The sequence below is a fragment of the Penaeus vannamei genome, chromosome 17 (genome assembly GCF_042767895.1).
Source record: "Penaeus vannamei isolate JL-2024 chromosome 17, ASM4276789v1, whole genome shotgun sequence".
NCBI classification, from domain to species: domain Eukaryota; kingdom Metazoa; phylum Arthropoda; class Malacostraca; order Decapoda; family Penaeidae; genus Penaeus; species Penaeus vannamei.
In genome coordinates, this window is record NC_091565.1 from 24049061 (window position 1) to 24066228 (window position 17168).

At 40.8% G+C, this 17168-nt stretch overlaps 1 protein-coding gene and 1 long non-coding RNA gene across 2 annotated transcripts; both read left to right on the plus strand.

Annotated features, from left to right (window-relative positions):
* Positions 1-77: 77 nt before the first annotated feature.
* On the plus strand, positions 78-6174 carry LOC113813628 (replication factor C subunit 1; the record flags this gene model as incomplete). Its single annotated transcript, XM_027365654.2, is given in 7 exon segments — positions 78-272; positions 385-536; positions 673-790; positions 1257-1402; positions 1561-1774; positions 4536-4709; positions 4881-6174. Coding segments are annotated over 7 exon segments (1110 nt in total), but the record flags the coding sequence as incomplete, so codon positions are not given.
* Positions 6175-15188: 9014 nt separating this feature from the next.
* Positions 15189-16741, plus strand: LOC113813617 (uncharacterized). The gene is made up of 3 exons (XR_003476406.2): positions 15189-15988; positions 16151-16310; positions 16625-16741. It is a non-coding gene; the product is annotated as an uncharacterized lncRNA (long non-coding RNA).
* Positions 16742-17168: the final 427 nt, after the last annotated feature.

Sequence of the window (17168 nt, forward strand, 5' to 3'; positions counted from 1 at the left end):
GAGGGATTACATAGTTGAATGACTATTTTCTGTGAATTAGTTTGTATAATTGTCATAATCATTATCACTGGTTTCAGGGGCCAATGATGTCTATATGCTTCCGGGAGGGTATCCAGATTAAACCTGATGCTCTCGATCAGATAATCATAGGCTCAAACCAGGATATAAGGCAGGTTCTTCACCATCTTTCTATGTGGTCAGCCAATGAAAAAAATCTACAGGTTAATGATATGAAGCGAGAAGCAGAAAAAGCCAAGAAAGACCTGAAAATGGTATGTTTTGTGCCTTTTTTGGGTGTATGATTTTGTTTATTATTTTTTCTGAGTATTAAAATGAAAGGAAAAGCATATTATTACCTTTTGTTGATGATGTGTCCTTTTGCAGGGTCCATGGGATGTGTGTAAGAAAGTATTCTCTGAAGCTGACCACAAAACAATGAGTCTCTATGATAAGTCTGACTTGTTCTTCCATGATTATTCCATTGCACCTCTTTTTGTTCAAGAGAATTATCCAAAGGCTGTTCCACATATTGCTAAGTATGTTGACATTTCAGTTTTAGGTAACCTGTTTTGATGTGATACCCAAATGATAGTAAAAAGTAATATGAATATATAAGGAAACATACAAGTATTTTGGCAAGTTATTATTACTAACACCACACTTTTTCAAAAGGGGTAATCGTCGTGTGACTTTGGAACAGCTTGCCAAAACTGCAGGCAGTCTTGCAGATGGAGACTTAGTAGAGAAAGCCATTAGGTCTAAAAATGCATGGTCTCTCCTTCCTACTCAGGTAAGACAGCAAACATTGAATTTTCCATAAAGGGAACAAGAAAGAAAAAGGATCCATGAAAATGAATGAAAATGAAAAGAGTACACTGAAAATCAGTACACTATTCACCATAGAAGTGAATATAGACCAATATTCCTATGGGAGAAAGAACCTTGTAAAATAGCTATCAACTTTATGTGCATAGTACATATATGTGTATATGTATATAAATATTGTTAAATTTAAAGTAAAGCATGAGAGGAATGTTGGAGAGAGACAGAAATATATATTTTTTGTTTATATACTGTCTACAGAACACTGCTTTATGTATTTCTTTAATGATTTTAGTGATATTTGAATTTTTCATGCATTATAATCTGCGTTTTTACATAATAGATTTCATAAATGTATTCAGCAAATTACTCTTTTTTCACTTACTATTTTACTATGTATGAGTACTACTCAGTAAGATGTCTTGTTTTTCTAGGCAATGTTCAGCAGTGTTTTGCCAGGAGAATATATGTCTGGGCATTTAGCTGGACAGATTGAATTCCCACGATGGCTGGGCAACAACAGTCGTCGCAACAAATTTGATCGCATCATGCAAGAGCTCCAAATGCACATGAGGCTTAAGTATGCAATACTTAAAGATTTCATAAATAAGATAAATAAAAGAAAATACCAGTACAAAGATAGAAAAAAAACATATGGTGCTTATTATGACATAAATGAATAGTTGTAATTTTCAAAAACAATTTAAAAATTATTAAAATTGCCATTGTATACTGCAGGATTTCTGGTTCTAAATTAGATGTTGGAATGGATTATTGTGGGCATCTGAGAAATGCTGTGATCAACCCCTTAATCCATCATGGGCAAGATGGTGTACAAGATGCTGTAAAAGCTATGACCACCTATGATCTCTTGCGAGAGGACCTGGAATCCTTGTTAGAACTTAGTCAGTGGCCGGGAAGCAAGGATCCAATGAGTAGGGTTGATAGCAAGGTTAGTAGCATACCTAACGTTTCTGTATATAATCATATGATATCCCCCCTAAACCAATGCATGTTCTTATGATGCAGGAGTATACGAAAGGGAAACTGAGGCCCACAGTTTAGGATCGCCCCTACCTTGGGCTTCAGTCCATGGGTTGCTAATTTTTTTGTTCTTCCTCTTTCCTTTTCCTTAGCTTCTTCAATCCCCTCTCTTGTCCACTTCCTAAGGTATAAGAGTCATGTTGAAAGGATGAAAGACTGGCTTTGTGTTGGTGCTGAATGGCCTCAGAGAGCCATGGGCATAATATTCCCTTGTGTCTTCCCCACATATTTCAGACCCACCATGGCCAATAATGAAGATTTTGTACCCATATTAGGGGCATTGGGGATTACCCCTTCATGAGCAAGCCTAACTGAAATGGCCTTCTCTGGTTTCCCAAGCCCTACCTCTAATTTGATTACGGTTCTAACCACTGCTACTACTACCCCTTTCTTGATGCTTGCTGCCAACATGATCCATTTGGAATCATCCACCTGGGCTGTTACTCAACCTTCAGAATAGATCCCTTCCTCTTTCCCAACACCCTCCACTCCATCTCCTCCTGCACAGTCTTTCTTTTTATACCATCCCTTCTCTAAATATTATTCATCCTTGTTGTTTTCCTCTGACTAGTACTACCTTACTCCACACTTTGCTCTCTTCCTCCCACCCTCATCCTTTAATGCATTTACCATTATAGAATACAGAATTGTGCTGCTTTTATATAATTTTTATCCTCATCCCATCCCTATTTTTTTCTTATTTATTTGTTTTTATCTTTTTTATTAAAGCATTAGTAATTATTATTTAATTTTTTTTTTTTTTTTTGACAGTCCATATATAAAAAGCACATGAGGCTAAGTTGTTTGCATCATTCTCATTTAAAAGGACTAAACCCTCTTTCAAAAATGGTTGTTGGGTATGTATGGGGAAACTGCTTAGAGTTGTATTCAGTCATTTGCATACATAATCTTTGCAAATTATTAATCAAAAACAATTGGATTGGAAGGCGTGGTGAGTTGTCCAAACACTTATGAAGCATGTGATTGGCAGTTTCCATTTTTTTACCAGAAGTGCATGGAGGTCACATTATTACTATTTTAACTTTTTATGAAGGGCATTCAATAACCCAATTTTTAAATTTCTGTCTTTCCATCTATTTAAATTTTCATTATGAAGTATCACTTTCAGTATAAAAAGACTTTCGCTTATTTTTCTAATATTAAAAAATAATTAACTTTAACATAATATTTTTTACATACATACTTTGTACTGCTAGACTACAGCATATTACCAGGGAATCTTTATGTAAATTCTATTTCATGTATAAATGTTAATTTACATTTTGAAAGAAAAATCTCTCCAAATACTGTTTCACAAATCATAGTAATTTGTTTGCAAGATTGCTACAAGTAAAAGCCTATATAGGTATATGCCTACCTCTGACGTTATGCAGTATCAGTATAGTGCTATACTATTCCTCTAAGAGGCCACCAACTTTTATGCCTACATTGTCATGATTACCTTTCATAGATATGACCTTCTCCCATAAAGTTTATATAGATAGAGAGTCCTGCTCTGTTTAATTATATTTATCCCTCCCTCGTCAATTTTGGAAATGTTTGCATTTTAGCTACCTTGCTAAGCACTGTCACCCAACAACCTGCTGCCCTCTATTGTTCAACCTAGTAGTAAAAGCATTCAGATTGCCCTGCACATTCATGAATGTGTGCCACTTGTAGGTGCTTGTATGAAGTATTTTATAGAAGCTAACCTACCTTCAAGTCTGATTCTGTGGTAGCAGTTCTAAGATTCAACTTGGCCTCACTCTATGTAAGTCCATATAGGAAGCACACCATCAAATATTTTCTCTTGCTACTGATTTCAGCATCTCCCCCAGTATCTCTTTTCCGTATCCCTTACCATCCTTCCTTCTCACTTTACATATTGCACCAAGCAATCTAAACATTCCACCCCTCTTCTTTTTCTTCTCTTAAAAAACCTTTGTTTCTCTAACCTTTCCACCCAACTCCCATCCAGAAACTCTTAGGGACATCCAAAATTTTCTTAACCTGACCCAAGGGAATGCTGCTCTTCATCCACCCTTCAATTTCTCTACTCTTATTCCTTCTACATCCATCCTCATCCTCATCATATTCCCCCTACCCTTCTTTTCTCCCACCCTTTCCCAACTTATACCATCCTCCCCTTATCCATTTGCACCATCCCCCTTCTTTCCCATTATCTCTTCTGCTCCCTCTTGGTTGCTTATATAACTCCCATCTATCACAAGTGTACCATCCCAGATCCTTCCCTTCCTGATGTTATTTCTGATACTTAACCCTTCCTTGGGCCCTTATCTGATTCCCTGGATTCTTCTCTTCCTACTTCTCAGGCACCCATTGTTCCCTCTTCCTTCCTCAGACACATAGATACCCTCCTTTTAATTTAATTCCCCTTCACCCTTAATCCCCTTCCCTCTTATGCTAATCCCTGCCTTACTTCATTTGCTCTTTACCTTTTTCACCACCATACTATCCTATTTTTAATCCTTTTCCCACACTAATTTACCATGGGTCTATGACCTCGGGTATCTAGCACATATCATTTCTTTTAGCCATTAATCATTAATCATACAGTCTTATTAACATAATGAAATTTAAGATATTACCTCAATTAGAGTTACCTACAATTATGGAAAACAGAATGAACCATTATGTGATATTTCTAGGTCAAAGCTGCCTTCACACGCCTTTATAACAAAGAAAGCCAGCCAAGTCCATATGTTTCTGTACAAATATCCAAAAAGAAGGGAAACAGGGGTGGAGATGACATGTATGATGAGGAAGAAGTAGAGGAAGATGAAGAGGACACCGATGATGTAGCTTCAGATGCCATGATTAAGGCTAGTTTCTTGTAATGTCAGAGTGATTCATAAAGTATTACTTATTGGAAGGGTTTTGTATGTGGTTTGATATATGAAACTGACTGATTTATACATTTCTTTTCATATACTATACCCCCTAATATTTTATTTCAGTAGATGTTTAAGAAAATGTTATACCTTTATTCACAGATCAAGAAGGGTGGACAAAAGAAGGTGACAGAAATTGGCAAAGTAAAAGGCAAAGGATTACCCAGCAGTAGAGGAAACAGTGGAAGAGGGAGAGGAAGAGGGAAGAAGTAAGAAGTAAGAGATAATAGGGATGATGGAAGCATGTTAGTGTCAGTATTTCTGTAAGGTGTTACAGATTTATATAAGAGTTCTTTGAAATTCACTTGAATTAGTATGATATTCTTTTGGAAAGTATTGAAACTGTAATGAGAAGTAAAAGCTATCTGTAGCTGCTGAAAATATGCAAAAAAATATATTATTTGAAGAAAGAGAAATCCTAGTTTTGTTCAATGGTTACAGAAAATGAAATTATTAACAAGACACAACTACTCATTAACCTATGTGTAGGTGCAGACAGATACAAACATTTAAGTGAAAAGTTAGTTTTGACATCAAGTACAATAAAGTATTTTATATATTCATAAGGACAATTGTGTAAAAAAAGAAAAAAAGGATTTTTTAGCTTTAGGTGTCATATATAATGCTGGTGTGTCTATACTATATTTAACTTGTTTCATTGTCAGATTGATGGTAGTGAAGCTGTAAACATCTTTAGATGTGTACTTCATACTAAATACATACCAGATTTTGTAGGTATGTCATTTGTCATAATTAAAGTAAATCAGTCATTAAGTTCTAACCAAGAAACCAGGTATTCAGTGGAATTCCCATGTCTTTCCCTAGAGAATATTCCATATAAGTAGTAAAACATATATCAGTATCATAAAATGTTTTGCTTATACATTTTTCTAAATATATTCTTGTTTTACTCACTTTCAGTAAAAATCCTGTTTAGAATTCTAATGTTGAATCCAAGGCATGGAGATTTAGTGGATTTCAACAATATTTGTAGTATGGTGATCCATTAGGATGTGCCCCATTGTTTTTATACATATATAAATAAAATCTTCCTGTATTTGAAATTGCAAGTTGTTATTAAAGCGTGAACTTGATATGGTTGATGTTGAGGCTAATTTATTAATCAGACCAATTTTACATACTGAAGAAAGTGTACCTGCCAAGCATGGGTCATCTTTAGCATTCAAATTAACCATTAACCATCCACCATCACAAACATCACTGCAATGGCCAAGTATGCTAAGTGAAACTGGAAATCTATTAGATCTTGGCTACAGAGTATCCTCTTCGATGAAAGTATGGAATAGTTGTAAAGAGCTAGACTATATTCAAATTTTCCATAACTTTACATCCCATCTTTGTCACGTGGTATTTTTTATAAAGATGTAGTATTTAAGATTTCGTATTATTGTCCTCTTCCCCATCCCGTTTTCGTTGTTGTCCTGGGGATTATAAGACGGAGACTTGAGGCCCATTGTTGGGGATCATCCTGACCTTTAAACCTTGGCCCTCGACTCAACTAATTTTGCTTGGTCTTTTCTACTCCCCCTTTCCTTTTCCTTCGCCCCTCCCCAATCCCTTGCCCGTTGTTGTTGTGGGGGGCTTTGGAGACTGAGACCCGAGGCGGGGGATCTCCCCCCTCTTATCTTTCCCAATCTAATTGCTAAGATGTAAGAGTCGTGTTGAAAGGATGAAAGGTTGACCTCGTGCCAATCATAAAGGAGTGGAGATTGGGAGCCTATACGTGAACAAGAGAAATGGATGGAGCAGATTTTAGAGGTAGAGAAACAAAAGCTATGGAAGTGATTGATGTTATTGACGACTGGATAATTTGATGGAGAACTTTTATGGAAGGGCCAGAGTCGAAGATGGCTAGATCATCTACATACAGTGATAAACGGATTCTTGGTGGTAAAGCGGAAACTAATCCGTTTACAGCTATGAGGAACAGTGTGGTGCTCAGTACACTGCCTTGTGGGACACCTTCAAATTGAGGAAAAGAGGGGGAAGTGGAAAAGGCAAATCTGACACGGTCAAAGAGGAAGGATTTCATAAAAACATCCATGTTTCCACTTATTCCGTGGAGACATAGCTGTTGTAGTATATGGTGCAGCCAAGGAGTATCGTGCTTTTTCGAGATCAAAAAAGACGGCTAATATGGACTCATGGCGTGCAAATGCTGATGTGATTAATGTTTCTACATAGGCTAGTGGATTAGCTGTGCTTTTGCCGCAAAGAAATCCGAAATGATTGTGGTATTTCCCATTAACCTGAAATTTATCATCCTCTCCATTGATTTGCATAGGCAGCTTGTAAGTGGCGGTAGTAGTCTTGGGGAAAAGTACCTGTTTTCTTAAGTTTCAGGAAAGGTAGTACTATGGCTTCTCTCCAGTGGGGAGGAAAGTTTCCAGTCGTCCATATGTTATTGAATATTGAAAGAAAGAAGGATAAGGAAGTAGGAGAAAGGTGTCGTAGCATACGGTAATGTATATTGTCTGGGCTTTCATGGGTGTTGCAGCATGACTGAAGTGCATGATAGATCTCCGAAGAAAGGGTGGATTATAAGGTTCTGTAGATGACAGGGAGGAGATAGGAGTGCGCTCGTTGTCCAATTTAAAGGAAGAGAAATGAGGAGAAAGATGAGAGCCACTACTGACTTGGCTGAAAAAGGCACCAAGTTCAGTAGCTACTTGACGAGGATCAGAGATGAGATTATTATGAATATGGAGGACAGGGGCAAGATGAGGATATTTTCCGGATAATTTATTGATTCGCCGCCAGAATGCAGAGATTGGTTTGGAGGTTGTTATGGAGGATACATAGTTTTTCCAGTTGTTTGTCATGGAGTTATGGATTGTACGGCGAAGCCTTCATATACTTACAAAAAGCTGATGCTTTTTTAAAGTATACGAAGGCTGTTAATTGACTGGGGGTGCCCCTCTTGTGTCGGTAGCTATTCCAAGCTGCGCGCTTCAAATGAAACGCTTTCAAGGTTCCACCATGGAACACATTTTGAGGTATAAGGTTGGGAGGTTCGAGGGATGGTTATATCGGCTGTATTTAGAACATTAGTTGTGAAGTATTGGAGCATTTCTGAGGAAAATCCGGATAACTCTGCAAGGTATGGTGCTTTGTAAAGGAGGTATGATATATGGTGTTTTATGATGGACAAGTATGGAAGGGGCAAATATAGAGAGAGGGAGTGACATAAAATGGTAGTTGGGAAGTGGTACTGGAGGATGTGTGAGGAAGGTTTCTTGGAGGCAGACGATAGATGGATTGCAAGAGGAGAGAAGATGGCGGAGGTCAGGTCTGTGTGAACGAAAGCCTCTAATGTTCCACTGCAGCAGAGCCATTGCAGATCATTCAACAGCTATTATGGGTGGTAATGTATGTCCGAGAGGTAAGGATGTCTGGGGGTTAAGACATGGGAGCAGGGGATGGAAGTGGCAGTGTAGTATCAAGAGAGTCCCCCCCCAATCCCTTGCCCTTTGCTGTCGTGGGGGGGCTTAGGAGACGAAGACTGAGACCCAATACAGGGATCTCCCCTGCCTAGGGCCTCAGCCCTCGGCTCAACTAATTTTGCATGGTCTTTTTCCTCTCCAGCTTTTGTTTCCGTCTCTTTTCCATCCCCTTCTGCTATCTACTTCCTAAGGTGGGAGAGCCGTGCTGAGAGGATAAAAGGCTGACCTAGTGCCACTCCTGAACGGCCTGCGGGAACTATGGGCACGGTTCTCCTGACTAATCTAGCCCTTACCTTCAGTAGCGAAAGGAGTTGGATCGATTAGGCCTATTTACGTAATCCAGGTACCCCATGACCAGTAATGAAAATGTAATCCCTTTATTAGAGGCTATGAGGCTAGCCCCTTTATCAAATAGCCCCAACCCAGGCTCTCCTTTGACCACGGCTCCGAACACTGAAACTACTGCCCACTCCTCAATGCTTACTAGTGCATTACCCACCCAAGCAGAGAATCAATCTCCAGAAGACATTCCTACCCACCCAACTTCCTCTAATTCAACTCCACCCCTGCAACTTTCATCAAACAACCAATCCTCCCTTATTACTACCTTGCAACCTTATTCTCCATCATTCCGTAATACTCCCTCTTCCACACGTCCCCGACCATCCACCACCACCAACCCTACAGATATCTTAAATACTCTGTTTAGCCCAGCTAAATGGGATCGATTTTTCGTGATCCCTTCTACAGCTCCTTACTCAGGCAACACTCTTCTCTTTCAACAATGCCTCCAAAAACAAGTAGGCAGAGTCCCTTTTTATACCAGACGCGATCGCTCCCGTCTGGTAACAGTCAGATCAGAAACTGAATCTATAGCACTCAAATTTAAGTAATCATTCTGGCAACCCCATTCCTGCAGAACCTCATCCAACCCTTAATACCTGTACCGGAACTGTCTCTCTCTCCCCAGCAAACTGCCTAGTCGATACCAAAGATTGGTCAGACTGTGGAGAAGACTTATTAGGATGCCTCAAAGACCAAGCTGTGAAATCAGTACATTGCTACACCATTCCTCCTAAAGGTCAACAAAAGAATCCGACCAATATTGCCAAAATTACCTTCCGTACACATAACCTTCCCGTACGTATCTACATTGGTGGACAATCCCTCCCTGTTCGACCATACCAACCCCCTCCCCGTCATTGTCAAAACTGTTGGCACTTTGGACATCCTGCCAAACATTGCCGTTCCACAGACCGATGCCCCACATGTGCCCAACCTGGTCATAATCGATCAAACTGCTCAGCACAAACACGAACATGTGCTAACTGCGGCGGCCCCCATAATGTATTTTATAGAGGCTGTCAAGTTTGAATCTGAGGTAGCAACTCTCAGATACAAAAATGGTCACACTTTACGTGAAGCCAGACAGGAAGCACGTCGACAAGGTTTCTCTCATACTCCATATTCTAGCAACATCGTTCGCTCAGCCCTTCCCCCTCCACCTCAAAATGTCCCCATTACCACTTCTACATTCTACATCCCTCAGACCAATTCCTTTGCCACTCTAAACCCAGACACCCCAATCTCAACCACAGCTATCTCAACTACAGCCCCAACACCAACCACTCTCCCTCCCCGCACTACTCGCAGTAGACAGACTAAACGTTCTAACCCTTCTTCCCCTACAGCACAGTCACCTCCACCTACCTATACCTTTGTTCCTGAGACACCAGTCTCCTCTTCCCCCCCTCATAAGAAAACCTTTGTTCCACAAAATTCTCCAACCAATTCCATTGCAAAAACAATTACCTTCTCACAAAACTCCAACAAACTTCACTGGATGACATTCAAAGCTATATGCTTGAAACACAAGATCCCATAACTCATGCTCCCTCCACACTTGAAGTTGTTGCCGATATTCATACCCCTCCTACTAATATTCCCCCTACACCCCTTCCTCCTCCTCCCTCTCAACACAACCTAACCCCCTCAATCCCATCCACCACTGATATCCATCCTCCCAATACCCATCCTCCTGATATGCATCCCCTCTTACTCACAGCACCCCTACACCCTTTCCTCCTAATCCCTCCCAAGACAACACATCCCCTTCAACTCCAACTATCCATCCTTCCGATATTCATCCTCCTAACGCTAATACTCCCCACACATCTACTCCCTCCCAACACAACCCACCCCCTTCAACCCCAAATATAGACACATTCTCCCTCCCTCCATCCCCTCTATCCTTTGCACTCCCTCCCGGATACACACGAGAATCACTCATGGCACAACAATGCCCTTCTCCAGATTCCCTACCTCCTAATATCCCTCCTTTACACCCCCTAGCTCCTTCCCCTTCAAATTCCCCAACACGTACATGTGTTATCATTCATAAATCAACTAGGATATAGCTCTCCTACATTGGAATATTCGCGGTTTCCGCTCTCATAGATCAGACCTACGTCATATCCTTGCTTCTTATAATCCATCTATTATCTGCCTCCAAGAGACTTTCCTCACACACCCTCCTATTCCAATTCCCAATTACCATTTTATCTCTTCCCACACTCCCTTTATGTCTCGTCTATACTTATCCATCATAAAACACCTTATGTCATACCTCCCATACAAACTACTGTCCCGTGCACAGCTATTCGCATCTTTTTTTCGCCGCTGGATCACAGTGATTTCAGTCTACTTCTCCCCATCCCATCCCATTGACTTTACTGCCTTTGACACTTCAACCACCTTTCCTCATAGTTGGTGACTGCCTTTGACACTTCAACCACCTTTCCTCATAGTTGGTGACTGCCTTTGACACTTCAACCACCTTTCCTCATAGTTGGTGACTGCCTTTGACACTTCAACCACCTTTCCTCATAGTTGGTGATTTCAACTGCCGCCACACTCTGTGGGGTGACTCTACCACCAACTCCCGAGGCCGATCTCTAGAACGCTTCCTCTTCACAAATAACCTAAGTATTCTTAATTCAGATCGCCCCACACACTTTGACATGCGCACACAATCCTTTTCATGCCTTGACCTCTCTCTATGCTCTCCTACTTTACATCTAGATTTCCATTGGTCAGTTCTAGACCACTTCCCCTATAGTGACCACTTCCCAATACTCCTTTCTCCTACTTCATATGTACCACTTCCTAATCCTCCACGCTGGTGCTTTGATAGAGCTGACTGGCATACTTTCACTTCACTCTTTACTATACCTATCCCTCCACCCCCTTACCGTCCATTTCAGATATGCTACATTGTTTTACAACCACGATCCTAAGAGCTGCCTATACAGCCATTCCTCGAACTTCAAGACCTTATACCTCTAAATGTGTTCCATGGTGGAATTCTGATTGCACCAAAGCGCTCCGCTTAAAACGAACAGCCTGGAACAGCTATCGCTACAAACGAGGCACCCCTCACCAGCAATCAGCCCTTATTTCCTTTAAAAGAGCATCTGCCCATCTTCGCCGTACAATTAAAAGCAGCAAAACAAATAGCTGGCAAAATTATGTTTCCTCAATTACATCTACATCTATTTCAGCTGTTTGGCGACGGATCCATAAACTATCAGGCAACATCCCCCCCATCCTGCACCCGTCCTCCATATTCGAGATATTCTCATCTCTGAGCTTGTCGAAGTAGCTAATGAACTGGGCAACTATTTCAGCCAGGTCAGTAGTGGCTCTCACCATTCCCCACACTTTTCTTCCATTAAAACCATCAAGGAACGCACCCCTATTACCTTCACCGTATCCTCTTCTTCTTCTTCTGAACTCAACGCTGCATTACAGTCGTGCCACAACTCATATGAAGGCCCTGATGGTATTCACTATTGTATGCTCCGACACCTCCCATCTTCCTCTCTATCCTTCCTTTTAACTATTTTCAACCACATACGGACGTCAGGAAATTTTCCTTCTCATTAGCGAGATGCTCTTATCCTACCTTTCTTAAAACCCAATAAATCAGGTACCCTACCCCAAGATTACCGCCCATAGCTCTAACTAGCTGCTTGTGCAAACTACTAGAACGAATGGTTAACCCGCTTAATGTGGTATCTTGAATCTCATAATCTCCTTCCCCCTTCCCAGTTTGGTTTCCGACGTGGCCGAAGTACAGCAGACCCACTTGCCCATTTCGAGACATATATTACATCGGCATTTGCACGCCATGAATCCGTATTAGCCATATTCTTTGATCTAGAAAAAGCATATGATACCACATGGCGATACCATATCCTCCAACAATTGTCCTCCTTAGGTGTACGTGGAAACATGGGCGTTTTCATCAAATCCTTCCTTTCTAAAAGTACCTTCAAGGTCAAAATTGCCTCTTCCACGTCATCATCCTTTCCTCAATTCGAAGGCGTCCCACAAGGAAGTGTGCTTAGTACCACTTTATTCCTTCTTGCTGTAAATAACAGCCTCAGTTCTACCACCAGGAGCCCGGGCATCACTATATGTTGATGACTTAACCATCTATGCATCTGGCACATCCATACCAGATCTCTGTCAATTCCTTCAGTCTGCAATAACATCAGTAACTTCTTGGGCCACCAACCATGGCTTTTGCTTCTCTACCTCTAAATCTTTCCCCATCCTTTTTTCTCGCTCATATACGGCTCCCAAACCCCCACTCTTCTTATATAACGCTCCACTCCAATACCATTCTTCTGGCAAATTCCTAGGCGTTATATTTGATTCCAAATTGTCCTGGCGAGACCATATCTTGTACATCAAAGAAAAAGCTCAACGCCGCCTCCGAATCTTACAAACTCTTTCACATATCTCCTGGGGCTCAGATCGCAAAACTCTCCTCAATCTTCATGTTACCTTGATTCTCTCCACTCTAGATTATGGATGCCATATCTACTCCTCTGCCTCAACCTCTCTTCTTGCTCACCTTGATACAATCCACCATAGCGGTTTCCACTTAGCCCTATGTGCCTTCCGCTCCTCTCCAGTTGAGAGCCTATATACTGAATTAGGCATGCCGTCCCTTTCTCGACGTCGAGCACTTCTCTCTTTGATGCTATGCTCGATTTCACCAATTTTCCCTTACCAAACTAACTATCCCACAATCCTTACTTCATACCTTTACCTCTTCTCCACGTTTACCAACTCCTCTCCCCGTACGCATGGATACCCTACTCTCCCATTTCCCTTTTCCTCACCTCCGACCTCTCCCAATTTCTGTCCATTCCATTCCTCCATGGCTTATACCTAACCCCTGTATTTGTTCCTCAGTTTTCCCTGACCCACCAAAATCAGATATCCCCCCCTCTATCCTTCTCACTCCTTTCCTTGACCATGTCTCCATTCATTCCTCCAGTATTCATGTTTACACTGACGGTTCCAAATCCATCTCAGGAGCTGGATTCGCAGTAACATTCCCAAATTACACTTTCAAATACACCCTCCCTCCTGAATCTAGTGTCCTTACTACAGAAATTTTAAGCCTTTTGGCCGTAAGACGCATATACTCATCCCCCTTCCTCTTTTACTATTTTTACTGACTCCCGTAATTCTCTAACCCTCATAAAGTCTATATACTCGACTAATCCCCATGTCTGTAAGATCCAGAACTGGTTGTTCTAACTATCCACACGTCACAAATCTGTCAGATTTTGCTGGGTACCCAGCCATGTTGGAATCCCCGGCAATGAACAGGCAGATACTCTTGCACGTTATACCGCAATGTCCACATCACCTCAACTACGCTTCTCACATATTCCAACTACGGATTATTACCCCCACTTTAAAACCTTCTTGTATACCCGATGGCAATCTTTTTGGTCAAGACCACAATAAATTACATACTGTAAAACCATCAATTTCCTCTTGGTCAGCTCCATTTCACAAAAACAGACGTTGGGAGACGGCCCTCGCACGCTTACGTATTGGCCACACTCGCCTAACACACGCCTATCTAATGTCACGCTCAGACCCACCCCTATGTCCTCTATGTAACGTCTTTCAGTTCCACACATTCTCTTGTCCTGTCCACGCTTTAATACAGCACGTACCTCTGCTTTTCCACACCTATCCTCCCTTCACCGACCTCCTAACATATCAGACATCCTTACAGAATCCCACAGCTTCTGCCTTGACAACCTGTTCTCCTTCCTCAGATGCATAAATATCCTTCACTTGATCTAACTCCCTTACCTAAACCACCATAATCTTTTCCCCCATCTTCAACCTTTCAACACTACTCTAGATAGTTGACACATAGCAACTATCACCCGACATCCCCCTTTACTATACCTTCTTATAGTGCTATATGGCCTTAGATATCTAGCACATTTATTTTAACCATTAACCATTTCGCTGTACAGACCGCTGTGTTTTATATGAGCTGTCCTGCCTATAAGTTTGAATGTGAAGGCAGACAGGAAGCATGACGACGATGTTTTTCTCAACTTATTTCAAAATAGTCCTACGTTTCTGCAAATCCCAAGGTATCTTTCCCCCTATACCCAGAACCTACGCCCTATGTCTACTCACCCTATCCACCAGTCCAATCCATTTTCCATCCTAAATCCAGATACCCCAATCTCTACCACTTTCCCAATACCTAACCCTCCTCCTCACTTTAGTGGTTGTGCCAGACAACGTAAACGTTCCACTCTATGCTCTCCTACACCCTCTTTATCTGTTCCTCAGATATCTATCTCCTCTTCTCCTCCTTATAAGAGAACCTTTGTTTCTCAGTCCTCTATACCTAATTCCCCTCCATAAACCCTTGAAGACATCCAAAACTTCCTAAAGATGACCCAAGGGAACACTCCGCTCCCTCATCCCCAATCCCTCTGTTCGTACTCCTGCTACATTCAAAGTATTTGCAGATATTCATCCTCCTCTTCCCCAAGTTCCTTCCACCCCTCTTCCTCCTACACCCTACCAACATACCCCACCCTCTCTACCACTTCCATTTGAATACTCACACGAATCTTCTCTACCACAACAGTGTCCTACAGACCCTCCTCTCCAGACATTTTTCCTGAGGCTTCACCACCTTCCCCTTCCCCGTCTCCTTTTCTCAACCCCTGGACTCTTCGCCTCCTACTTCTCCAACGGCCACCTCTGTTTTCCTTGATCAATGTCCCTACTCCTTCCCCAGTCACAATACCCTTCCCCAGACCCTACCGTCCCTACTGAACCCCCAGACATTACTCCTTCACCTATTCCTGATCCTTTATCTCAACTCTCAGATACCTAATCCCCTACTACTAAGACAACCATATTTAACGTTCTCACCTATTATCCCTATTCCTTCCCCAGTCACAGATATAATGCAATTCACTCTGCTTGCTTAACCTTTCCCATTTATTTATCACTGCTCTACTTCATTTACTTGCCTCCTTTCCCTTTTCATTACCATACTTTCCTATAACACACTCTAATCTTTGATATCTAACACCCTCCCCTCTCCCCGGATTCTTCTCTTACTCTTCATGTAAAGGAATCAAGGATTCCTTGTCTGATATTATATATATATAGAATTTAGATCAAGAATTTATTTGATTTAACGTATTAACATGAGAATGATTATTTAATTTCATTTAGTTTGTAACGTTGGCTACAGTGACGTTAGAGTTGTACGAACGCCCTACAAAAACGCATTGTTGTGAATCCGTGGAGCCCCTTTAGAGAGCCACGTGAGACGTCTTGTGCTGCGTACTTTTAAATTATTCTTGTTTTATGAAGATTTGGGCTAGCCACACTGTAAGTCAACTATTTACACTGTTAATAATGTATTGTTCAGATGTTAGAGCATATGTTAATAACAAAGTTGTGTCTTTTACGTGATATATAACTTGAAATTATGTGATATAAGTAAGTGCCATTCCTATTGTACTCTTATATTTTTACCAAGCTTTATTTCAGTTATATACCAAAGAATAATGCTCCGACATCGTCGCCCCCGCTATCGGGGCCAAGTTTGTCGCTAACGGGGGGTTTCCGCGCAATAAAACCTACATATTTGCATTGTATAGAGTGAGAGGAATCCAACGATACCAAAATCGTCGATATCGGTTATGCGGACGTAATATAGAAAATTACCATAATGTTTTGTTTCCTTTTCATTTAAAGTATCTAGTCTTTAGTTATTGATCTTTTATAAAGTGCCTTAATTAACTCAGGAAATGTCATAAAATAGTATAAGGAATAAGAAGTCATTTGTTTGTTCAATGTTTACATGTATGCTAGTCTTGCAGTATTTTTATAATTTTCTATTGATTTGTTCTTAATATTTCTATCTCATATTGTATTAATATTATTTGATATTTGTATGATTCATTTACTTTATTTGTGTACAACTTTTTATTTCCAAAACTGTGAAGATTTATTTTCTTACAGCTTTTCACCTCACAATCGCGTGCACGCTCACGCGTACGTGTATGCTGTCATCTTGCAAGTTGGATACTCTGCTCATACCTACCAGCTTGGGAACATGACAGTAAAGGTTTAACTGACTGCTAGTGTTTTACTGGAGGCAGTACACTTCATGTATCTATTCTTCCTTGAAAATTTATCCTATACCCAGTGACAGATACACTATAATTTACTCGATCGCCCTCCCCTTCCCTCTATACTAATTTCTGCTCTAGTTCACTTACTCCCCTATTCCCTTTTCACTACCATACTATACTATAATGCTCTTAAACCTTTGACATCTAACGCATTTTATCGTAATCTTTAACTTTGCCCTTTCCGACGCAATACTTTACCATAGTGCTACATGACCTTTGATGTCTAGTACATTTATTTTCAAACATTAAATATTAAACATCGACAATAGTATCTGGAGATGCTTGTATTTGTGCAGAAGGACCAAGCTACGCGTTTTCAAGGCCCTGAAAATGCCAGTTTTGCTATACAGTAGTGAAACCTAGACATTATC